The sequence below is a fragment of the Lampetra fluviatilis genome, chromosome 18, assembly GCF_964198595.1.
Source record: "Lampetra fluviatilis chromosome 18, kcLamFluv1.1, whole genome shotgun sequence".
NCBI lineage: Eukaryota > Metazoa > Chordata > Hyperoartia > Petromyzontiformes > Petromyzontidae > Lampetra > Lampetra fluviatilis.
The window spans coordinates 3501846-3528286 of record NC_136292.1 but is presented as its reverse complement, the minus strand read 5'-3'; the positions used below and the strand labels follow the sequence as shown (position 1 = coordinate 3528286).

Genomic DNA, 26441 nt, shown 5'->3' with positions numbered 1-26441 from the left:
ATTTCTTCGCTCTATCTCTGCGGCGAACATTATGGTTATAGCTTGTGATCCCAGAGCAGTACAGGCAGACAATCAATTCACCAACAAATCAACAAGGCAAAATCCCTTTTCCAAAATGAATGTTTGCTTTTCGAGAGAGGGCATAACCTGACGAGGAGAGAGCGGGCAAAAGAGGATGTAATCGCGAGACTCGTGAGGGACACTTCTTCATGGATGGCTGAATCACAATAATCATCAGCATACTACTGCTCCATAGATATTCATCATCATCATATTGCTGTTGATGTATTGACATTTTAATTCATACTCTTTGGTTCTTTCGGAAAGTCACGTAAGTAGAAAAATAAAATAAAAATAATATATCACGACGTTTCGATCGCAACAAAAGCTGTCATCCTCAGGTGGAAAAAATAATAATCCAGCAGTGGAACTGCTGAACCAGCGAGAGTTGTTACAACAAGAGGTTATTTATGTGGCGATGTGCAAGCAGGCGGGGTTCTGAGCTGGAAAGGAATGCCATCCTCGGATGCAAGCACGTCAGTTGTGTTAATGGGGGAAATTAGGGAGAGAGAGATTAGGTAGAGAGATTAGCATGAAATGAGCTTCCTCATAATGATAAATGAAAGGGGTACAAGGACGACGAGACCCCAAAGTGAACAGTCACCCTTTTGTGAATGAGGCCATCATCATCATCATAATTTCCGTCCAAACTTTTGACTTTATTTCTCACGTAACAATGTATGAATGCAAGAAAACGCCGTCTCCTGTGTAGGGGGTGTCCTCAACATGCCCCAAGCCGAATTGGGAGCCTGTCACCCCAGTTGTAGATTTAAAGCCAGGATCCATAAGGCCAAGCTGATGCCTAGACCAATGTCAAGGCATGTCCTGGTAGGATCCTATAGGCGGAGACCACAGTCTAGGCCGGGTGCCTCGAGCCTAACTTCACAGGCCAGAGGCCCCCCCCCCGCCAACGCCAAGGTCAAAGATGACACAAGAGAAAATTCGTGAGCATTTAACGTAGTCATATAAACAACAACGGATCATGTGAATCTGGGGAATATGCAGTACCTATCATTAGTTGGACTATTGACAGTTAATCAACGCACGGTGGAATGCTTTTACGCTTTGCTTTGTTGTCCCACCCCGCACCTCCGATTGGCACGCTCGCGCTCACCTTTGCACTGCATGCCCTGGCGGAAGAGGCCCTTGAGCAGGCGCTTGCAGAACTGGCACATGGTGGGTCGCTTGTAGGAGTGCACGACGAAGGTGTGCGGCACCTTGACCTTGCCGGCGAAGGCGCGGTCCACCCACACGGGGCGGCCGCTCCACGACGGCGAGCGCCGCTCGCGCCCCGCCGCATCCTGAGGGCTCTTCTGAATCGCCGGGGGGGGGGGGTAAGAGACGCTCGTAAAGACATGACAACAGTCCCCCGCCGTCGGAACGAAAGACGGCCAAGGTGGGTTCGCCGCGTACGCACGCTTTCAGACGCCCTTCCGCGGCCGCCTGCAAACGCTCTTACTTTTCTGATATTAGGAAGCCACTGGGCGCTGTGCACTTTTAAATCGACTGGATTGAAAACTAATTTCTTTCAAACTGCTTTTTGTGTTTAGGCCGTTGTCCTTTCCCCGCACCGCCGTTTAGCACGGTTGGTTACGTACGGTGCGAAAGAAGTTCAACATACATACGTACAACTGATGTGTTGGGGCAAGTGCCACACGATAAAGGGGTGGGGGGGGGTGACCGGCACCATGCCTGGCCCGGCTGCCTCCATCTCCCCTGTGTTGATGTCTTTAGGCAACTATCCAGGTACTCATTTTAGGCCGGTTCAGATAACCGGTCACTGGTGTTTGGCTGCGAGCAGGAATTTAACTTAGAGTTCGCCAGGTTCGTAGTGCAGCGCCTTAGCCGCTGTGCCAACGCATGTACGCACATGTGCAAAGGCAGACGCACAGACATGAAAAAAAAGCACACAAGCACAGGATGACACGAGCATGCACTCGGTTACACAAACAAGCACAGAAAAAGCAAACATGCTCAGAAAAAAAGACGCACAAATTCACGCACCGATGCAATCGCCGCACATGCGTGCCAAACACACCGTGCACACATATGCATGCACACGCATATATAGACAAGCAGTAAATCATATGTAAACACCCAATGTGTGCACACAAAAAACGCACATGCACAGAGACCTGCTCCGACGGACACACAGCACGCACGACACCACGCAAAACAATTCCACAGTGGTCGCCGCACCACACACACACAGTCGCATGCGCATCAACGTGTGAACCAAGAAGAGAAAACGTCATCGCATCATTGCTATTAGCAACATACTGTTAGCGACATTCTTCAACATTGCCGCTGTGTAATGTGTTGCATAGTACACAGTAAGACCATTAGCAGTTGTTGCTCTAATAACAAAAGCACGAACAAAACAAAAGCAAAGCTCAACGACAAAACGATCCTAGCAGCGATTCTGGATTAATTAAACGTCACGTTTGTTTCGTTTTTTGCATTTTGGCAAAGTCAGCTCGTGCTATTTTCAGGCAACTTAAGGGAGTCTCGGCACTTGCAAGGGGTCTGAAGGAGAAAAAAAGGGCGGGGAGAGGGGGGTGTGTGAAAGCGACTTTAACGAAGCAACACTCCTGTGGCAGAAAATCGAAAAAGTTGACAAGGAAGAAAAATGAGCCAATATGTACGAAGGCTGGCGCGTCTGCTCGCTCTGGCGAGCGCCGTCGTGGATCCGTTTCACTCGGCCACATGTGCGACTGCCTTGCGGTGCGCAGCGCTGAGGAGCCCGGCTGGCAAAAGGCCCAGACACAGAATCCACATGGGCAGAATGACGACGAGCCACGTGGGTGGCTGGGAAATGGGCATTTCAGACAAGTCGGTGTTAAAATCAATTCCGCTCCCCGTGCCCGTGTCCGTTAAATAATTTCAACAAGTTGACTGTGGTCAGCAGTGTCAAGGGAGTTTTTAAAAATTAATATCGCGTTGCTCCTGTTCACCCAGTGTAGCCAATAACATGAGGTGATGCGAGTGTAGTCCCCTACACAGGGCCCAGTACATGCGGAGAGAGACTTTATTTTATAATGTCGGTGCGCCAGGTTCATCTATTGGTAGTAAAGACGACAGAGGGCCCAGATTCCACTGTTGAATGGATTTGCACCTCGGCACTATGACGGCTGCCCCCTTCTCCACCCTGCCCCCCGCCCCGCTTCCAAACCACGTGTAGCCAAAGCACTGAGGTTGACACAGCCAATCAGAAGCAGTCTCGGTACCAGCTCTGGCCAATCAGTGGGCTGACCATGTTGAACCTTTTGGGGCAAATATAGACAGATTATTTTTTTACTGCCCTTAAGGTAAATTTGACTTGCCTTGCAGTTCAATCATTTTAAATATCCATATGTTTATCTCCTAAATGTGGATATAAATGGTAACAGCAAATGACAACTTCAGTTTCAATACTACGGCAGTATCTAAATATATAGATACTTTTGTGCAATACATCATATGTACATTTACACGCAATTACAATGCGAGAAATCGATTTCACGCATAAGTATGGCCACAAGTGTAATTACGCAAAATTATAGGACGCAAACAATAAGGGACTTGCATTGGCAGTGGTTTGTAAACGCAACTAAAATAATACCACATTCATTATGTATATATCCAATGGAAGTGGACGAAAAAGTCGAACTGTAATTTAGAACCCTTAATTTGTTGTCCTTCCCCGCACCTCCGATTAGCATGGTTGGCTTCGCAAAAGAAATTCAACATACATACAAATAGGGCCTCCCCATGCTGCGTGGGTCATGGGGTTTGTTGGCCATACTTCCCCACACAGCTGGTCAGTGCGACTTGGTGAAGCTTTGGGGGGGGGGGGCGGCAGGGGGAGTGGAAGGTGCCAGGACCAGAGGAATCAATTTTGAAATGTTTGAAAACAGCAACAAAACCAGTGCAGGCAATGGTTGCCAAAAACTGAAATTACACAATTTATCTCCCCTGGTCCAGATGATGTATTTTAAGCATACGGGGCTGAGAATGTGTGCATAGAAAAAAAAATTCCTCCCCAAAATTGAAAAGTGGTTCACGTGTGTAATTGCATAATCGGTGGTGGGAAAAAATGGTCTCGTTCAGCCACCTGCACTCATTTTTTCGCCAAAATTTTGTGTTGATTTTAAACTTTCTTTTTGCACATTTTACTGCTCCGCAAGTTGAAAATAACTCTGTTAACGCTGTTTACACGCCATTCATTGTTGTTCCATCCACTGCTGGATGAAGGCCTGCCCATGCTGTCACCATCCCTCACAGTTCTGTGATGCCACAATTTAACTCACTCCTGCACACGAACTTATTCCATCGCTAAATCTCATTACGTTGCGAAATCTCCACGGTGGTCATTCTTTCAGGTGCTCTCCCTGCATTATATATTTATATACATTATCTATTTTCAGTATTTATTTTTATGTGATTTGCTCGCCTTTCCTAAACTTTGTACTCTTATTCATGTTTTTTTGTCTTGTTTGTTGTAGTAACCTTTTGACCCGCCCCCTACCGGACATCTGAGCGTCATAGCTCATCAGATTTCTCCAGGCTAAATAAACACTCTGATTTAGATTTCAACTTATTTGGTCACGACTTTTTTTTTTCACATCATGCAGAGTGAGCAAACATAAGGAATTATAGTTATCGTTGGCATTGAGAATGGACAATTAAAGCAATGGTCAAGTTTCTTACATATCCCCCGCCTCTGTCCACCCGGCAGAATTAAAGAGGCTATTGACGATTCTTCGAGCAGCAGATCGTGTGTGGTGGGGGTGAGGTGTGGGTATTTCCACCTGTTCCAACACATCTGACCAGCGAGAAAGTAGGTAAAAGTACCTTCTAGATGGGCCCTCTGGAGGTGCCAATGCAGCAGTGCTGTGGGCAGCCAATTGCAGAGCTGCACCTTTGCCTTCAAGTCAATCATTAAGTTAGGCCGCGTGAATGATGAATGTCGCAAGTTTTTCTTGAGTTTTGCTTCAACACACACCATTTTTATATCATTATTAGTTTTGCATAACGTGTAACACATGCAAAGTGCTATACGTGTGATAAAGTGGTAAAAGCAAGTTGGTACTAAAACGAGCGAGTGTGGGTATTGGGGTGGCGACACTCAGGACCAGATTACGTTCAATGGGGGCCCGGGGGCTGTTAGCTTTGGGGGGCTCCTCTTTGTAAACTAAACGTCTACCCTTCACTGCTTTACCACCACCCATGCCATTGTTATTTTTACCGAGGTTATTTCCGTTCCGGTTTTTGTTAACGTTACATACGAATTGTAAATCTAAATCGAAGTTGAAATAAACATAACGATCTTAATTGTGTGCACGTGACTGGCCGTCGCACACACAGTCATGCTGTGGCTGTCTACACAAATACGATTCAACTATTATGAAGCCGTATGTCGAGGCTGAGGGCTGTAGCCCCGAAAGGCCCTACGCTAATCCGGCCACGGCAAACTCTGAGCGTGCGAATGAGAGAGTAGAATTGCAGGTACATACCTCCCCACCAGGAGAGGCAGTGGGCGGCTGAGAGGAACAGCAGAAAATGGAAACAACAACAACGGAAACATTGAGGCAAGAGTGAAGAAACGAAGAAACATAATCAGGGGTGGGGGACGCACGTGGGAGAGTAGGATGGATCGAGTGTTGGGTCGTGGTGAAGGGAGGGAGGGAGAGAATATGTCGGGAGAGACAAAAGTAGTTGCACAGTATCAGTAAACAAGCAGGAAGAACACCACATCACAAATTGCAGAAATTAAAATTCCCCCTCGGCTGGAAGAAGATTTAATTCCTTTGACACAAAGCATATTGGGCTGTCGTGTTTGCGAGAAAATGTAAACTTGACATTTACATTACTTGTTGATTAAATAATATTGCAGAAAAGAGGCAACTGCAGTCAAAAGTGAGGCTGCAAAGATGAGAAAATCAAGCAGACAGAAAGATGAAGGGAGAATAATTTGTGCACAAATAAGCAGTACATTCGTCTGACGCAGGACATGCTTACATTTTATTGAGATGTGGCCATGCCACATAAAGGGCTTGCTTATAAGGGATTACTTCTTGAATCATTGCCTCACTTGATGCAGCTAATCTGGCTGTGACGGTCCCACCTGATGACGGAGACTTGTGTTGCCTCCGAAACGTCGTGATTTTTGTTTTTATTTTATTTTATTTTCATTAATTTTGATGTTTTACCTACGTGACTTTACCGAAAAAAACCTAAGAATATGATTCCTTGCAGTCACGAAAGCTTCAAATCTAGAATTGAAGCCTTAAGTGGGTGAATGTATGAATAACATTAACTATGCACATATATATATGAAAGCTCCCTCAATACCACCAATGCCACAAGTGATTAATAAGCGAAAACAAAAAAACCCACATCAAATGCATGACATGTAAGGATGGGTTAATGGGACGCTGCTATGGTGTAACGGTCAGCACACTGGACTCGAAAAGCAGAGGTCGCCGGTTCAACTCAAACTTCCGGCCTGGCAGTTGAACAATTGCGTCATTTTTTTTTTATTTTTTTAAACCACCCCCATCGCCTCTGTCAAACTCAGCACCATTAATCGCTGCGCCACGGTTAAGTCGATCGGTAGGTTACGTGCGGTGGAGATCAAGTGTGGTTGCTCCCATCCCCTCCAACGTCTGGCCAGTGTGGAAGAGTAGGCCAAAGTAAAGACAAAAACGCCCTCGAGTGCTCCTAGTCAGAGGCCCTTCTGACATCAGTGGCGTGAGGCAAGCCATCGCAGGGGTGCAATTGCACGTCTAAAATGAAAAAAAAACCAGATCAAACAAGTACCATTCTCTGCACAGTTAAATGGATCTACATAAATGCACCACTGTACATTTCATGGGTGACCTACCCCAAAGTTTGTGGCCAGTCATCCATGATTCCACCACAACCGCAAATTATTTCCCTTCTGATTCCTGGTATCCCTTCCTCATATTACAGGAAATCCAGGCAATGCTGTTTCAGTAGAATCTGCAGGCCGGGCTGTGTGATTAAGCCAATCTGTTTTTATTAATTATTATTATTCACAACAAATATAGGAACCACAACGATAATTTTGGTTGGATAATTTTCAGCAGGTTATTTATTATACTTTTTATTCGTTTCTGTTATTGGCCCTGGTTGCGAGCCTTCTGTTATTGAGCTGCCACTATCCTTGGAAGTGAATGACGCGAGGCCTGTACTGAACAGAAAGGATTTGTGCTCGGGGGTTGTATCGCTGCCTTCATGCATTTGAAAACTTTAGAGGCTGAGCGCTTGACAATAGAACAATCAATGCTTAATAAAGGTAGCCGCTGATCGAATTGATGCGATAGTATTTGACGGCACACTGACGATTATTGAGGAAAATCCCCTAGATCCACAAAACTGGCTTGCAAGGCGGTGTCTGTCACGTGTGTGTGCGTGTGCGCGCGTCCGTCTTTGTGGGGATCGTTAGTGTCGTGGTTCCCACAGTAAGCTATGAGCCCGGCGACCCGCGTTTGATTCCCACTCATGGCTAATATTCACTGCAGATATATCTGAACTCGTCCTGGGGCTCCCCAGAGGTCAACTCAGCATTAAACGAGCACCTCGTACACATTGTGAATGTCAGCATGGGGGGGAGGGAATGAAGGCAGATGGGCAAGGCACTGGCCACATCGCCCCATTGTGCGCCATGTGGGCCTTCATGGCTGCTCACTAACAGCACTCGTCCCAACAGTCTATGTCGGCGAAACAGGAGATCTTTGCCTTCGCTTTGTGGCGTGTGTCCGTATGGTTGCGTGTGTTCTCCGCATGCGATTCGGGCCACACCACTCCCATCGCGAGCCACGATGGCCTTAATAGGTGCTCGCTAACAGCGCTCACCCCACAACAGCCTTTTAAGGCTAATACGATGAGTGGGGGGGGGGGGGGTTCAGGACTGCCCACGTGCATTTGTGTGCAAGTGCGCCTGTTTCCCCACTCGGCTTTTTGGGAAGAGAAGCGATCCGCGGGCGTCGTGCTTCCAAAGCTGACAAATACCGAGCGGGGAGCTGTGGCGCCACGGCGCATCAAAGCACACGTTTGCATGAGAAGTGGAGTGGAAAGGTCAGCGTGCGATGGAAAGGTCAGGCCATCAGGGTCAGGAGGAGCGCAACCTCCCCCCTCTCCGCCTCACCCCACCCGCGCTCCCCCCCCCGCCCCACCCCTTGCCCATCCCATGCAAACGGCCGTGCACATTTTTCTTTGGACACGAAAAATAAATACGACGGTTGCTGGGTTCTCACGTAACTCGACGCCAGAGAGGGACAAGGAGTGTCCCTTTTGTGCGTCCTGACACGTGGAGGGCATGGCCAGCGCCAATAATCGGGGCCAAGAGGCAACCGACAAAGGGGTGAGAGAAGCGGCGGCCTCTGCCTTGCCGGAATGAGAAGCTTACGACAGCCCTGGGGAGAGGGGCGGGGGGACCTCAGGGAAGGGGAGGCATGCAATTAGTCACGTGGGGCACCACAACACAGGCAACGCTGAAGAAACCTTAAACCAACGTTAAAGGTGAAACAGGAGTAATGATACGGGCTGCTTATTGTCTATCGTGTAGGCTGCTCCATGTGTACGAGGAAGGTCCGCGACGACCCAATGCTTAGTTGTACGATGATAAATTAGAAAGGGGGGGGGGGTGAGGCTTAGAAGAGGGGGGGGGGGACAGCCCCCCCCCTCGCCCCAAAGCAACACTGCTTTAAGGGGCTCTCACATGGCACTTAAAATAGCAGGAAACAAGTTCACACAAACGGAGTTCCTTTTTATAGGTTCGTTTCAGCGTTCCAAGAAACGCGAGATAAGGGCCTTTAAAATGTAAAGTCGTTCAAAAGTTGAATATGGCATTGCCTATGAATCACAGCATTAGGCACTGTCAGAGCGAGTTCATTTCTTGACCCAGAGCTTGACAGTGAACGACGAAAGGTCCATGTGAACACTGTCAATTTCAATAAAAACAAAAATTACCAGCAGAATTTACAGCTCGAGCACCACCCACGTAGCAGGCAGTCAACAGCGGTTTTCTGATGCATTGTCTTCTCACTGACATAGGCCTGTCAGGAAATTCCACCACTGGCTAATGGGCTGAATAAGATGGTATGTATATCTCGGGCATGCGCCTATGCAGTATGCATCCTCGCAGCAACGGCTTTTGCCTGGCCATCGAAGACGGTGGTCACTGCATCATGTGCTTCTAGATGAGCTTCTGCGGCCGTCTGGAATCTTCCTCCGCCCAGCATTAGGAAGCTACTGGAGCTACGCACTTTTCAAACTAGGTTTAAAACTGATTTCTGTAGAACTACTTTTTGTTTTTAGTTTGTCGTCCTTCCCCCGCACCTCCAAATTGCACGGCTGGCTACGTACGGTGCAAAATAAGTTCAACATACGTACGTACATACATATGCAGGCTGGGCCAGTGGGGGTGGTCAATAATGGCGGCCGCCTAGGTTACCAAGCCGTGGGTGGGTGGGGCAGCACCGTAACATTCACAAGCACAGAAACCGTTATGGATTTTTACACAATTGTATGGACTGTGTCACAAGGCGTGAATATAATGATTAACACACGCACACTGGTTACATGACAGGCAACAAATAACAACAAATGAGAGACAACTGATAACACAAGTGGTAAATACAAACAACAACAAAATCAAATATATAAAAAAACACGATGGGCGGATTGACAAACCAGTCGTGGCAGAAGCCGTTAACAGAACACTGCAACCCTCCACTCTTACGATGAACGTATCGTGACGTGCATGCGCAGTTTGAAGGAGCAACCAGAGGAAGAAAGAAGGGGGTGGTGATTTGGAGGTGGAAGTGTGGGACAATTTAGCGAGAGCATTCTTACGGAAAGTAACCAGCTATAAGGCACAGGAAAGAACTTAAGTCTGGCCTTAAATAATTTGGGTGAGAACTCAAGAGACTAGGATGCATCTCATTTGCAGGTGACCTGGGGCATGAGCCTCCGAGTAGGGGACGATAATAGCCATGTAGAGTCCCAATTAAGTACATGCTGCGGGTAATTTTCCAAGACGGGAGAGGGAATCAGCAGCGGTGGAGAACCAGGGGCAGAGAATGTCAAGCATCAGGAGGCGATCAAGACCAGCGTAGAGCCCCCCTCAATGGGCTTGGTGTAAACCAACATTGGCTCCCCTAAACAGCGTGTGTGCGCAGCAGCGTGCGGTGTGTCCATCCCCTCCTCATTGGTTGTGCCCCCAGGTTTGGGTCAGGTGTCAAAATTGAGCGGTAGGAGGCTGCATCGCCGAGGACAAAGTTAGAGACCAAATGGACGGCGTGGAAAATAAAGCTACCTGGAAAGCAAACCGAGCAACTATTGAGGTTTGAAAAGTGGTCTCAAACTCGAGGTAATATGAAAAGGCATGGTGGTTATGGACTTGGTATGACAAATAAAGTTTGTGCCCTGTTGTTGAACCACTTCTGGATGAAGGCCTACTCACGCCGTGTCTTTCATCGGAATTGCTCGACCAGACATCGCCATGCTGGTTTGTGGTCTGTGCAGGCCAGTGAAGGCGAGGAGCATAGATGTACAGTACAATAATGGCCTTTTCTTCCAACCACATAGCCCCACAAATCATACGACAAGCACTTTGCGCAATGACGGTCAGCCATCCACGAACTACCCAGGACCAATCCGGCTTCGTTTCCGAGATCTGACGAGATGCGCAGTGCATTCTGGGCGATTTCCTCATTCCAGGCACAAAGAGATATTACTTTGTCGCAACAAAACAAAATCATGTCGGGGCACATCTTCTAAGATTGAAAACGAATTTCTTTAGAATTGTTCTTTGTGTTTAGTTTATTGTCCTTCCCCCTGCACCTCCGATTAGCCCGGTTGGCTACGGTGGAAAATGCGGTGAAGCAGATGGCATGCCATTTGTGATCCCCAAGCGCAGTACTCTTCAGTAATTTTCAGACGGGGGGGGGGGGGGGAGGGGCACTTTTGCCGGAGACTGAAGGGGAACCAATATTCAATATTCCTGGCTATTAGTTCCCAGGGGAAACAAACGTTTGGTGGGGCGGGCAGAGGGGGGGGGGGGGGGACAAGGGGGGTTGGGGGGGGGTCGGTACCGGCGGCGTGTCGTCTGCGCTGCTGCACTCGCCGGCCATCTTCGGGGCGGCGATTCCCGCGATACCGGTGAGGGAGACGTTGGAGAGACGGCGCCGCCGCAGGCCGCTGCAGTTGTTGGGGATCTTGAAGGCGCAGCGCTTGTGGTAGTTCGACCCACAGCCTGGGACGGCACGCGGCAACGACAACGACAACAATGCACGGGGATGAGCGTGCTAGTGGATGGTGGTGTGGGTGGGGGGGGGGGTCGGCTGGGGAAGAAGTTTTAATTGTCATCATCAGTCATGATATCAATCCACTGCCGATTGAAGGCCTTCGCAAGCTGCCGTCATTCTGTGACGGTACGGCGATGGAAACGATCCACCTAACACCTGCACAAAAAGCAAAACTCATGTCACAACAAGTTTGCTGAACAAATGCATGTTTTGGAAGAGGCACAACTGGAAAATTGAAAAGTGTGTGTGTATGTGTATATATATAATATATGACATTATTGAATGTGGACCAGGATCAAAATGATGAAATAAAGAGCCAATCGATTGCGGCCCAAAATGCTTTTGGGAAATCATCCGTTCAACTGTAATAAAATAGTCTTTGATTCCTGCAGTCACGAAAGCTTGAAATCAAGATGTAATAAAAAGATTCGTCAAAACTTTTTTTTTTTTTTACACTGGGACCACACTACCTATACGGGGCTTAGTCATTTACTAGGCTTCACGTGTACCCTTGGCTCCTCAAAATGTACACCCCCACCGCCCCTCCTTCCTAAGGATGCTTGACCCAACCAAGCATTGTCAGCTCACATGAGGACCACACACACGTGATCACCTCACACACACAAAGCGATGGAGGAACGCCTCCTGGGCAGTTTAACTATGAGGACGCACATTTCAGACGATTCCGAGACGCGGGTAAATGTTTTAAGTAAAGTCACACGCTAATTTTTTTTACTTGGACATAGTACGTCAATCATTTCGGACTGTAATTTAGATAGAAACAATATGTCCTTCGTTTCGTTGGTGAGGAAGATTTGCTCCTAAAACCGCAGAGCTTGGGCGATTGTTGGCGCCGGTTCTGGCTGCCTTCCCACTTTGTCTGTGGGTTTCTCGGGCCTCCGTGTGAAAACTGTGGGCGTTACAAATTCTACAGGGTTTTGAGATGCAATTCGCATGGATGACACAATATAGAACTACATTTATTAAATACCATGCGTCAGACGATCCCACTATTTCACCCATGCTGGGATAGTGATGGTGCATTTGATTTGGTGTTTGTGTCAAGCCATCGACTTACTGCATAAAAAATCCACACGAGGCTAGAGATATGACAGCCCGTACGTATTATTAGGATAATTGTGAAATGTTAACCATGGGGTTGTCTAAATTATGGAAGAGTCTGCAGCAAGGATGTCGGCACTTCGAAACCCTACGACGATGATAGGAGGCGGCAAACGGGAGCGACAGAAGCGGTAGCAGCAGCGACATTACGGATTGGATCAACAATCTAGGCCCAACCCATTCCGCTCGGAAACACGCGGCGTCCAGAGCTGCCACTGCAGAATTCGTCGATCCCAGATCGTCGGCCTAATTAGCCATCTTTAGACCCACAGGTAAGACAATAACGGAAGACGGTCATCCTCGACGAAGATGGATTGACGAAAAAAGAGGACACTCCTCACGAAGTGGATATCAGCTAAAAAATAGCACACGTGTGCAACGACACATTGATTTAACTATTGAAGGAAATATTCACGCTCGAATGTGCGTTCATCCAATCCTGTGCGGTTAGTTTGTTCAGAATTTTTTTGGGTGATGGAGCAAGAGAACAAAGCAAGGTGGTTCAATTGAGATGGAGAAAAAAAAACCAGAGAGACGTAAAATAAAAAAAAGACTAAACAAATGAGACGGAACATAGGAGATATATTGCGAACAAGTACCGTAATCTACATGAGCACACACTATTGTTATGTTATCCGACTCTGTTGTATTACATTACATTTCTAAGTATACTAGATTTGTGTTTCTATTTCATTTATACCTGATGATGATTGCTTGTGTTGCAATCGAAACGTCGTATGCTAGTATTTAATTTAATGTATTATTTTATCTTTATATGTGACTTTACCGAAAGAACCAAATAATAATTCCTGCAGTCACGAAAGCTCCAAATTAAGTTTTCACACACTACAATTTAAGTAGATGAAAGGGGTATGCCAGTGTTACTATATGTGAAAAAATTTAATCTGCAATCGTAACAATCGTGATAATTCAGCAAAATCTCTGGGGTGGGGGGGGGCGGTGAATTGTTTCACGCCTCGAAAATACGTTCAGGAAATAATAAAACTGTGCAAACAAAAATCTTGAGGGAAGCAGTGTTGCAGTGGTTAGTGCACCGCGATACGAACCCGGTAACCCGACTGCAATTCCGGCCATCAGTGAGGAGTGATATCTGAACCAGCACCCCCCCCCCCACCACCACCACCACTCATTCAGCCACCTACACTGGGCCCCGTTGTGAAGTATGGTCAACAACCCCCATGGCGGTGGATGGTGGGGGAGGAAAGGAGGGGGGAAATAATTACTTCAGTGAGCAAATGGATCGAGAAAGGGGCCGCATTTTATTGATATGCTTATTTATCTCTTTTTGAATTGATATTGAGGAATAATGACGGAACAAGCGGAGCACCCGTGTCGTCTGTCCTGAGGCAGGGAACACGCTGTGCTGCAATCAGGGCACAACAAAACCCCCTGTGAACCTCCCAAGAAGGGCAGCACGCGCACCAGCGTTTATTGTGCATTTTCACAAAAAGGGGATAGAGAGCGCGCGCATGTGCCAAACGGCGTGACCTCGAACGATCATTGTGCTTTGAAGGAAGTGCTGCAGAACAACAAAAGGACATGGGTTAGATTATAGACATTATCGTTAGAACACGAAAGACAACGATGTGGAAGGCGTTTATCGACGAAGCTACTGCATGCCCGCTTGTGTTGTTTTTTTTTTATTCGTGATTTTTGAATTCTGAACGAGCCCACTGTGATGCAGATTAAGGTCACGTGGCTATTTGTGACGTTTACGGACAGCCCCCTCCTACCCGCCACGGTGTATACATTGAGCTGTCTCCAACTTTGCCCCGTGCATCTAACCCATGAAGCGGAGCAGGTGGCCCCTTCTCCCATGCTGCACCTACCGTCTGCAATTCCCTCTTCCGCGAGTCAACATAATTGCAAAGTCGCTTCTCCTGGGTCACGAACCTTTCTCTGCACTCGTTCCCAAGCAACCTCCCACCTCTTTCCCTTGTTTGAAAGCATTGAATGCCTCCCCCCAGTGTGTATCGCATCTTGAGATGCAGTTGTATTTAGATTCAGTCCAACTATGGCTTTGAGATTGTATGGATTAAAGAGCATAAGAGCAATGCAAAATGAATATCGCCATAAATAAAATAGGCACATGACAACGGAACGGTACAGGGGACATATAGCAACAGGAATGGAGAAAAAACCCGTAACGCCCTCAACGGCTCACACCAACTGCGCTACGAATAGCATAAGAAAAGGTAAGGAGTGAAATAAAATAACAAAATAAGTGAAAAGTAGAGAGGCATTTTTTACTTTAAATGTTAGATTTTATGGGAAGGCAAGTCTGAAAAAAAGCACTCAGGCAGGACTCGTTTCTGAGAGCGATTATTGGCAGTGGTTGAGTGATGTTGGAGTGGCAGACAAAGGAAGAACACTTTCCTGAGAGGCCGCCCGCCATGTACGTACATTGAACTTTTTTCGCACCATACGTTGGCAACCGTGCTAAGACAGAGCGATGGGACGGGCTTGTGCGCTACTGCCAGATGGATTGTTGCATCATGAGACGGTGATAGATGGGATGAAGGCTTTGGGCAGGCCTTCGTCCAGCAGTGCATAGATCATGGCTTAATGTCTATTGTACTGCTTATCTATAGACTATAAAAGACCAATACAATTTCACAGTTCAAGTTTTCCACAAAGGCTTCACGTCGTCTGCATAGGAGCCAGGTATTTATTCATTTAACAAAAGACTATTTCCAACTCTCATCTCCAATTTTTTTTAGAGAAATGGGAAAATGTTTAAGACATCCTTCGAAACCCCATTAAGTTAGCATGCCTTCGTGAAAAAATTTTCACATTTTTTTTGACATTGGTCACATAGAGCTCATGATCAATAGCATAGGTCCCTTGTTCCTTCCGGCGTAATGAGCCCCGACTCGACTCTCTATCGTGAGTCATCCAATTAAGTGCTGTGACTGACAGAAAGCTACTCCGTCACTGGTGAACAGAGTCGGCTTCTTCTCAAGTAGACGAGAGGGCACAAGCTCGTCAATCGGCAGCTCGCGTGTGGTGGGATGATGCGTTGGTCGCCTCCACCTCTTCCAATGAATCTGACCAGCATGGAAAAGTCGGCCAACATAACCTCAAGAGGAGCATCTCGAGAGCTGCACCAAAGGGAAGTCTTGTACAACGGTGGTGGTGTGAGCAAGAAATTGCAGGGCTGCCCCTGAACCATCATCAGTATAAATACAAATTATGATTCATCTCCTTAAGACTAGAAGGGTGGCCCTGCCCTGTGGATGGGGGTGAATCTTCCCCATTGGCCCCATCCTTCATCATTATATATATATATATTCCATGAATTAAACACTCATTAATTGGTCAATAACAACTTCATATATAGAAGACTGCAGAGCTTGGGGAATTGTTTGTCGCCGGCTCACCCAGTGGCTGCATTCCCACTTGTCTGTGGTTCATTGTCACGGCTCCGAGTCGTTCTCCGTCTGCGAGAGCGAGCGACTACTGTGCGCGTCACAGGCTGAAATGATTATTGTTATTGTCATCACAGAGGCCGGTGGTGGTGCCCATGCAGTTATTGTCAAGGTTAAGCTTAAAGCATCGGTCACAAGTCACCCAACCACTCCCCGCACACCTGAGGCTGCCCTGAAGAAAAGCCTGCTGCAGTCACGCGTAAAAAATGCATCTACCCCTGTCTCGGCGCTTGCGTGCGTTTTCACGTGCGCACCATCAAGCACACGTACACGCTGACGTTCATGCAATTTTAAACAAACTCTGGGTAACCCCGGCAATTGCCACGAGTGGCCTGAGATGCCCCTACCAGGCTCCATTAATGAGCTCTCAGGATTCATTACGCGGGCAAAAACACACGATGATGATGAGTATTATGACGGTGAGGAATTGAAGCCAATGGCGGTCATCTAATAGGTTCCTTTTTATGAATTGATATACCAGATAACAGTTTCAAATCGGACCAATTTACAATTAATGTGCTTGATTTCATCAGATCGTGGACGCTCACAGAGCTGATTGGTAGCTGGAAGGAAGACCGCATGATTATACCAGATAGTGTAGGCTGGGCCTGCGAGGTGATCATTAGGTGACAACACATCGAGGGAGTATTCAATCTATGAGTAAATACTTTAGTGTAACCCTCCCTTGTAGGTGGTGGGTTTTCTCCAAGTACTCCGATTTCCTCCAATTTCCAAACACTCATTCATAGAACCAGCCAAATGTGTGTGTGTAGTCTCGATACCTCACCGAGACTTTCCTGGATACATAAATGGCATTATTATTATTATCACTACATCTGATGGATATTACACAGCGTTATTGAAAACACAAGTAATCAAACGATCTAAGGCGAAAAAAAGACGGAAATAATACTAACAATAAGCATTTTTTATCGTACAGTACATCTCATAAAGATGTGAGATGGTGGTGTGGGTCATAAGTTCAGGCGAGCCCACGACTCTACATCGTAGCGTGAGAAAAGCAGCAAGCCCAAGGCTAAAACAGAACCGGAGGAGCCGCCTTTCTCATCGTGAGCCGGCAACCCATTGTCGTTTCGTAATGGTGAAAACAAAAACATGTTTCTTGCTTTCTCAGAGCCTTGGGCATTTCTGCTAAATCCCACAATGCCTAATAATCCTAACACATTTGCCCTTCCCTGCTGGGAGGTCAGGCATTTGAGCAACGTTTTTTAATTAGCATGAATACATCTCGTTTGTGTTGTGCCCATATACAGTCGAAAACCAAAATGCAGTGCATTTGACACTCCATTTTTTTTGTTTTTGTGCAAAATTTATTTGTTTTGTTTGCCACGAAATATACGGCGGATTATACGCAGCATCAATACACTCTTGTGTATTGATGCTGTGTAATAATATATTTCTTCTGCTAAAGCCAAACCAATTAACTAGACCGGGGGGACACGTTTTGCTCTACCTTTCATCTGATGAACGTTGCATCATCGAGACATGCCGAGGCCAACAACGCAGCATTTCAACTGCAGACTTTGAAGGCACACTTCAGAGTGACAATTAGGCACTAATGGGGAGGGGGTCGGAGTCTTCTTTAAAAATTGTTTAAAGCTGGAGAGAGCTGAACATCAGATTCTAAATTACAACCAGGTGCAGCTCAATCGCAGCCGACTGCGATCCTGCTGATTTTGTTTTAAATCTGGCAAGCTCATCGCGTCGGCAATGTTTACAAAGCGTACAATGGGGCTTTTTTGCATCCCTAATAAATAACATGCTTTAATTCTATTTTTGAAGCTTTCGTGACTGCAAGGATTCTTACTCTTAGGCTTTTTCGGTAAAGTCACGTAGGTAAAAAATAAAATTAATAGAAGTAATAATAGAAATAAAATAATAAATCACGACGTTTCGGAGGCAACACAAGTCTCCGTCATCAGGTGGGACCGTCAAATACAAGACAGGAGGGCAGCAATACTTGACATTAACTATCTCGTGAGTGTTTTACTGTCCCCGTCTGCGTTTCTGACTGCCTTGTTCTCGTCCCCACTTGTTTTGTTTTCCACGGTGGCTAGGAGATGTTAACTACCTCGCCTGATATACACGAGGTCGTGAGTTCGATCCAGACCTTGACGCCTGCTGTCTATTTGGACTTTGCATGTCGCGTGGATTTTTCTTTTGGGTTCTCCGGTTTTTCCCCCTTCGCATTTAGAATCAACGTGCATTTAGGTGATTTTGGCTGCTATAAATGTACACGTGACAAGCCACTTAGTCGAGCTATCATTTGTGGCCAGGTCACTTCTGAAAAAGAGCGAAATAGCTCAGTGGGCCTTACCTGATAATAACCGAGCGGAGGACGATGGTAAAACGGAATAGCCTTATCGGCCAACGGGTCTCCTTGTCAATATTTCCTAATACATAAAAATAAAGAATAGAAAAATAATATTGACAACTGTCTCCACATGTCATATCGGTCATGGGATTTTTGTTGTTGTTGCCATACTTCACCACGCTGGTCAGTGCAATTTGGCAGAGGAGTGGGGGGGGGGGTATAGGGGGCAGAACTGGTTCTGATATCACATGCCACCAACGTTAGGCATAGCCGGGAATCAAATTGGGGTCGTCAAAGGTTCATAAGCCCCCACAGGCTAACCACTGTGCCACCACTCCACCTGCGATTCAAAGATGCGGCTTAGGAAACGGTATGAATAAATCTCACAGATGCATTTAGAGGTTACTTGATTGTTTGGCTACCTTTGTTACCCAAGTCTTCCTTGCAAAAATAGATACATATGAAGCTGGTGCTGCCGCTTCTCTGAACTTCACATAAAATAACACGGTAATTACAAATAATAATAATCATCATCAGCCATGGTCAATCCACTGCTGGATGAAGGCCTCCCCCCCCCCACTCCCCCTTGCTGTCATCATCCTTCACGATCGTGCGATGCGACAGTCCACCTAGCACGAAATAATTTCATCGCTCCATCTCCTCAGTAGTCATTCCAATCAGAGGCCTTCACTGGTTGCCACCACCCTTCGTTATTCCTGAACATCGCCCATTATCCCTTCGAGCCGTGAAGTATCCTGTCTTTATTCAGTGGTTATGTCATTAATGTGCATACTAAAAAATAGGGATGCATTTGACTGAAACTGACGGGAGAGAACAACGGATTTAGTGAGGTTTTAGTAATATTGAGGTTAACAGAGAGAGCGTCTTAAATAGTCTTGAAGAGGAAGGTGGGGTTAGGCGGTGGGTGATTTCTCATTATGTGCTCACTACGACGCAATGATTCATCTTTCCCAAAATAGTCACGTCACCCTAACAGCCTCTCAACGACTTATAAATAGTCAATGATATACTGCACAGACCTTGCCAATCCACTGCTGGATAAAAGCCTCACCCCATCGCGTTGGTCATGGGGCTCATGTGACCGTACTTCACCAAGCTGGTCAGTGTGTGGTTTGGCGAATTGACCGGTCCGACTCGGACATCGCTCACTGCTGCCGTTACCCGACAGCCGGGAATCGAACACGTGTGTCGCCCAGGTCCATAGCGCGATGCACCACGCTCCACCACCCAGCGACTCAAGCGCTACGATGCCACTGTTGCGTCGTCGTACGAATCTCACTTCGTTATTAATTGGACGCGACTAGAGAGGAACGGGCGCATCTCCGGGGCCTCGTCTGCTAAATTGTGCCGCCGGAGTATTCTCGGCATTCATGAAGTGCCCGCCCTTGAATTCTTCATGCGCGCGGCTCCCCGCCCCCCCCACGTCGCTCTCCGTCAATTCCTTCTCTCACTCATGAGCGTCGTTCCACATCGATGCGGCCGGTCACGGTGAACAGGTCGTTGCTCCCACTGGCGGTTGAAAGGAACAACCGCGGTGGGGGGGGGAGGAGGGGGGACTTTAAACATGCAGCCCCTCCCCCCCCCACCCTTTGCAGTTACTTGCTGCACGCGAAGCAGAGGTCGCAAACGGGTTTTGATTCCTTACCCGTACCCGGCCGCACCAGGGTCGCAAACGGGTACCCTACCCGTACCCTAACCGATACCCAGCCTGGTAGCCGGGTATCGGGTACGGGTACCCGATTGCGACCTCTGGGATGAAGCCATGTTGCAGGCGGGGGTGGGTTGATTCTAGGAACTTGAATTGTGAGAAGAGACAAGACGTTGGGAAATGAGTGACAAACGGTGACTCACCAGTGACTCACGGCCTACCCGTACCCGGCCCCGGCCGCACCAGGATCGCAAACGGGTACCCGTACCCGGCCGGGTACGGGTATCGGGTATCGGGTATCGGGTACCCGGTTGCGACCTTTGGTGCATGGCGACGCAGCGTCGGGGACCTTGACAGCGGCCTCACAGCGCACGCAGTGGAGGCAGCGATGCACAGAAGCGTCATAGATTTCATTTCAAATCAAATGAACTGGTGCCAGATAAAGAATGCATTTATGAGTTAAGGAACACAGCCGAAGGAATCCGAGTCCGTGTCAATGCGTCTCTCTCTCTTGGGTACAGGTAGACACCGTTACAGAGCAATAGCAAAATGTCAAGGGAGGAGTTTAACAGCTTGAATTATCCAATCCTCTAAACTTGCGGCATTTGGTGTTTAAAGTTATATATATGCCACAGGAATTAGATAAAGCTGTAAATCAAACTCTGGTTGTGTTAGCTGAAGCAGACCTTGGCAATGCCTCTCTAGAATATAATCTGTGGCTCAATTCAATTAACCAAGGGCACCCCCACCCCTCCCCCCCCCCAAAAGGTATAAAGTCCCCTTTATAATATAAAGTGGAAAATGTCATAGCACAAGTTTTATAAGTGAATTTTAAATGAGTGGAAACCTGACAGTCGAGGTCCCGGCTGAGGTTGTTTTTCATCTCTCAAGGTTTGAGCCACAATATATGACCCAAAGATGAATAAGCACTTCGACGACATTCAAACTCGGGTAATGAATTGAAGTTGAACTCTACGATGATCAAGAGATCACGATCAAGATGTCACCATGACCAAAGCTGTTGATGCCACCACATCTCGCGAATGCTTTCCGCCCACCGCAACATCACAAAGCTGTTGCCCTAAGAGACTGAAGTTACAATTTGCTGGGTTTTTTTGTATATGTCAGGTTGCCAATAATTTACCATACATTATCTACCCTGCACAAACACTCACAAACCGCAGCGGTCTCATACCCACACTAACAGTGTAACTTCATCGGGTACGGTACATCGTTCCCTATTGCACCTACATGTACAGCTGAGTTTGTCAAGGCCTCCTCACTCCTTTCTGGCCTGAAGGGATATCTGACCATACTTCACCACGTTGTTCTGTGTGGACGGGCTGCACTGCCCTTCCACTCGTTGATAGACATATGCACCAACTAGTTTCTTCATGATGAAAGAAACCTATCATGCAAGGAGACATTTTTTTCCCCATGCTGTGAAGTGTAAAATAACCAAGTTGGTTTGCCAACACTGGGGATGATTCTGTCTTTTCCCTCACTTTTTTCCCGGATTGCGTTTCCGACATCACGTCACGAGGAATCCATTCTGAATTGTCACAGAGCAGCGCATGCCCCTGTGTTTGAGAACAGTCAGTGGAAGGAGATTTCACAGAACTGCCCTTGAAATATCGTCTCGTGATCTCTCATCCATACAAGGGGACAACGCTTTTCCCACTCTGCTGCAAGAGAATAATATTCGTCACGTAACAGTCAATGCCTGATTTAATCCTCGGAACACCAAATTGTTTGCAGTCATTCATAACCAGTCTCCGACTATCAACTCAATGCATTTGAGAAGCCAGTTTAATCAGCAACTCGGCGATGCCAGCTTGGCACTGACTTTTGAGCCATCCACCCATTTCTCAATACGTTTTTTTTATTATTTTAGTGGTGGCGTAGATCTATAACAAAGAGCGCTTTTGAGAAAAAGTGTTTGGTGGACCATGTAGATTTGTGAAACTCAAAAAAGCTGTTGCAAGAAGCTGACTTCTTGCAACAGATGACGGAGACTTGTATTGCCTCCGAAACGTCGTGATTTTTTATTATTTTATCTTCATTAATTTTAATTTCATTTTTTACCTACGTGACTTTACCGAAAAAACTAAGAGTATGTCGAGATTTTAACCCAAGGATGTTGGCAGAGCCCACTCTGGGCGCTCTGACCTTTGAGTAACCCGGCAAACCTCTCAACACCAGGACATGTTTACACCAGACAAGCGAGGCAGCGACTTCACAACAAACTATCGGTCATCAACGTGATGTCAGTTCCACTTTTGAGAATGTTGTTTTTGCGTTCACGCAGCAACTTGCATCCATGAGCTCAGCTCTGCTTGGTGGGAGGGGGTGGGGTGCGGAATTTTTTTTTTAAATCGCTCAAGCACGGAATAATTCTTCCTTTGAAAAGTACGGCTACTCCCGGGGAGCAGAGCTGCGCTGACCGCTAAACGTCAACGCTTTGTAGGAGCCCTTGCTCATGTGAGGAGAATCGGTTCAGCAGGCTCATTAGAGCCCCCACTCGTTCAGGGTCGCTGTCGATTAAGCCGAGCATCAATCAGGGAAGTAAATGCATTTACCGGGGCTATTTGCACAAAGCTTAGGAAAATGCCACTTTGACAAGCCATCCTTGGCCGTGTGAACAATAGGCAGACTAAATGCTTACACAGGCTACGTATACTGTACCATAACATTGTGCGGCCCGTTGATCAATCCACTGCTGGATGAGGGCCTCCCCACTCCATGTGGGTCGTGGGGATTACTTGACCACACTTTACTATCACTGGACCGATTTAAAAGCTCTTTGCGCTTTGAGTCAAGAATTGATGCTGCCCGACTGTGTTGAATGTAGCGGCCTCTCGTGGCAGCAGGGGTGACGTGAGAAACCCATCAGTTAAAATTGATTCTTAGGCTCACGATGCAAGCAGTGGAAAGGGTGTGTGGGAATCAATGATTTAAAAAAAAAAGTGTGACAGTTATGTGAAAGTGCTGGCACCCCTTGTGTGAGGGCTCGCCATTTTACAGCGCTTTAGAAATTGTCGTTTTTACTCTTTTTAAATTACACGCCGATGTTATGATTATGCCAATGAAGCAAGCACATCTGTACATAGAGAGCAAGCACATCTGCACAGTATTCAACTCTGGTGTTTCGCAAGGCTCTTTTATCTCAAACACGATTTCTTCACTTGAACGGCGACTAATCACCTCCTACTCTCCATCTATAACAGTGCACTTCATGCGGCACACGGATTTCTATCACGAGCCGAAATTAATTGACGTTTCGCTGCCGAATTTTCAAATACTTCGCCGTCTAAGCAATAACCGGGCTTCAAAACACGTCTTAACTGAGGTGACAAAAATAAACTTGACCTGGGTCAGGGTCAAGTTTATTTTGTTTAACCAGTCGAGATCTCAAGGGAGAGGGGATAGACTCACTTGTGCCAAAATGACAAGAGCAAACAGTCATAACAGTGCAGCAATGAGGCAAATAGAAACCAGAGCGAACACCGTCCAAATTAAGTGCTGCTAGTTACTGGCCACTTGGCGTTCATAGCCTTTGGGACTGTGCTCAGAAACCTTGACAAAAAAAAAAATTCAGCCCTGCACTCAAATGCACCGTGTCACAATCACAACATCTGGACCTTCTCAACATTCATTAGGCATTCACAAATGTCTAAATAACACACGAACAACAGGTCACGTGCTGAGCAAACGTGGCCGATCGCAGATGCAACCCTACACACAATGTGTGTGGCTGCCGGCGCGGGCAGAAACTCATAATCAACGTTTATCGGTTTAGATCGCGTTATTTATAAATGTGTCGTAACCCTCCACCACCCGACACGGCCAATCAGTAAAAAAGTGTCACGTTGACAAAAGACAAATAGTTCACGGCTTTAGCCCACCGGTGTGTTGAAGCGCGAAACCACAACATTTACAATTTGAGTAGCACGACGTTTCGCTGGTAATTGCATCCAGCATCATCGGGCAATTCGCCAGAATGGTGAGGCTCTGCTGTGTCTCCCGTTCTTATATAGAGCAGCAGCAGGGTGACGTCATCATTAACTCATTAACTCAGAAACTCCCCGTGCGTGGAAGCGAAACGTCGGACATCGCTCCACACGTCACGCGCAACGGGCCCCAAAAGCACAACGCATGAGATGCACGGCAGCGCAACCGGGAGAAGCGTCCACCCTCCGATGTGCTCCGGGCGAGCGGAGATTAACAAACCGCTCTCTCTCACCGTCTGCCCACGTGAAATAAATTAGTCCTGCGATTTCATGGTAATGGTCTTTCTCCAGAATGTCACCGGGGATTAATTGGTTCTTTTGGTCCTTTTTGTTTTCTGAGGGGGGGGGGGACAGGGATTATTGGTCTGCTCCTGTAAATTCCGTCGTACCATCTGGAACGAAAGTTAACGAGGAGATAGTTGTTTTGCATCGTCTTCAGTAAACAAAGTGCGGCTCCATTCGATGCCGCAATAACTCAAAGCGCGACGTGTCTGCTTCGTATGTTACAGGGCCTGTGAGCCCAAGAATATATTTATAAAAAAAAGAGCCGATGCCGTTTACTGCTGTGTGGCATTGGTATGCGACCATCACGAAGAAAAATATACATGGCGAGTCCAAGCCAGAGGCTGCCTGCCATTACAAGCAGCAGAGACTCGCCATTATCTCTGCAACGTTAATAAAATATACATACCGTATGTCAAAGAGAATAGATGCGACAAACACAAAGGAGAGCTGTGATAAATAATATAAAAGAACTTTACACAGGAGACCCTCACCAAACCTCACCATTGGTTTTCTGTACGGGCATTGCATTGGCATGCCTAGCCACAAATCCAATCTACGGGTGGCGTGTGTGAGAGAGGAAATAGAGTAACCAGAGAACACACAAACACGAAATGATATTTAACACCACAAAAGCCACACACACACACAGCTGTGGAATGCCACCGGAGCACCGTGCCAGGTGTGACAACTGAAGTTTTCTTAATTGCCAAAGCAGAAATTTCCACTTGCTTAATGGAAAAGCATTCATTGTAGTAAGTAAAAACAAACGCCAATAGAATATTGTAGTTTGCAGTTGGCCACACATTTCGTCCCTATGTTCAGACCAACATTGAGTAACGGGGCCATGCAGTTGGATTAATGTCCGTCGTGTGCTAAAATATATCAACAGGATTGGTATCTCCGTGTCCTGCCCTGATGTATGGGGACTGAGCCATCGTGAAAAAGCACAAACACATTGGTTTGTCAATGCTGTGCAGCTCCTGCTTCTCTAACAAGCACAATTATGTTGAAATATATCGTCCAAACTCGCACACACGAGTTGCAAATCTGTCCGTGGCCAGCACCAACATTCAAAGATAAAATATCCAAAAACTATAAATTATTTTCACTAAATAATTGCTGCCGTGGTGAAATAGTAAGCGCACTAAAACTGCAATCCAGAGGTCACTCTCCTGGCATGGCATCTGGAACAATGGACAAGGTTTTCTTAAATTACCTTGCCCGTGTCGAACGAGCTATATAAAACTGGGCAGGTCCACGTGTGGCATGGTAAAGTAAGCGTCCTCCAACCTCCTCCCAGACCTCTCGCTAGTATGGAAGAGTAGGCCAAAATATAATCTAGAGGGGGGCGCTCCGTGGGCTCCCTTGAGCGTAGGCCCTTCTGCCAACAGGAGCGTGAGCAAGCAATTGCAAGGCTGCAAATGTACCTTTACCTATCAATTAAATAAATTAAAGAGTCCGAAAGAGCGTGCACGTGGCCGACACGGCTTTGTTTCAGTGGCGATCCTCACGGCACATGAGGCAACACCGGGCGCACATTTGTAATGCTGGCTTGCGGTAGCGTTGTTGATGGAAATCCATTATCGAGGCTTCCCGCAATAATTGTGCAGATGAAGCGGTGAGCTAAACGGTCTGCACGCACATTGCACGGGGCACTCGGCAAGCGGCGACTTCCGCTGCTGCAGCAGACAGCCGGGAAGTCGCCCAGGTGATCAGGCCCAGGTGATCAGGCCCAGGTGATCAGGCCCAGGTGATCAGGCCCAGGTGATCAGGCCCAGGTGATCAGGCCCAGGTGATCAGGCCCAGGTGATCAGGCCCAGGTGATCAGGCCCAGGTGATCAGGCCCAGGTGATCAGGCCCAGGTGATCAGGCCCAGGTGATCAGGCCCAGGTGATCAGGCCCAGGTGATCAGGCCCAGGTGATCAGGCCCAGGTGATCAGGCCCAGGTGATCAGGCCCAGGTGATCAGGCCCAGGTGATCAGGCCCAGGTGATCAGGCCCAGGTGATCAGGCCCAGGTGATCAGGCCCAGGTGATCAGGCCCAGGTGATCAGGCCCAGGTGATCAGGCCCAGGTGATCAGGCCCAGGTGATCAGGCCCAGGTGATCAGGCCCAGGTGATCAGGCCCAGGTGATCAGGCCCAGGTGATCAGGCCCAGGTGATCAGGCCCAGGTGATCAGGCCCAGGTGATCAGGCCC

General features: G+C 47.3%; 1 protein-coding gene across 1 annotated transcript in view; it reads right to left on the bottom strand.

Moving 5' to 3' along the window:
- Positions 1-26441, bottom strand: part of LOC144937100 (serine/threonine-protein kinase D1-like) — a 157079-nt gene that overhangs the window by 39631 nt on the left and 91007 nt on the right. Inside the window, 3 exon segments of the mRNA XM_078864360.1 lie at positions 1175-1373; positions 5556-5582; positions 11163-11323. Of these exon segments, the coding sequence (XP_078720486.1) occupies positions 1175-1373; positions 5556-5582; positions 11163-11323 (387 nt within the window).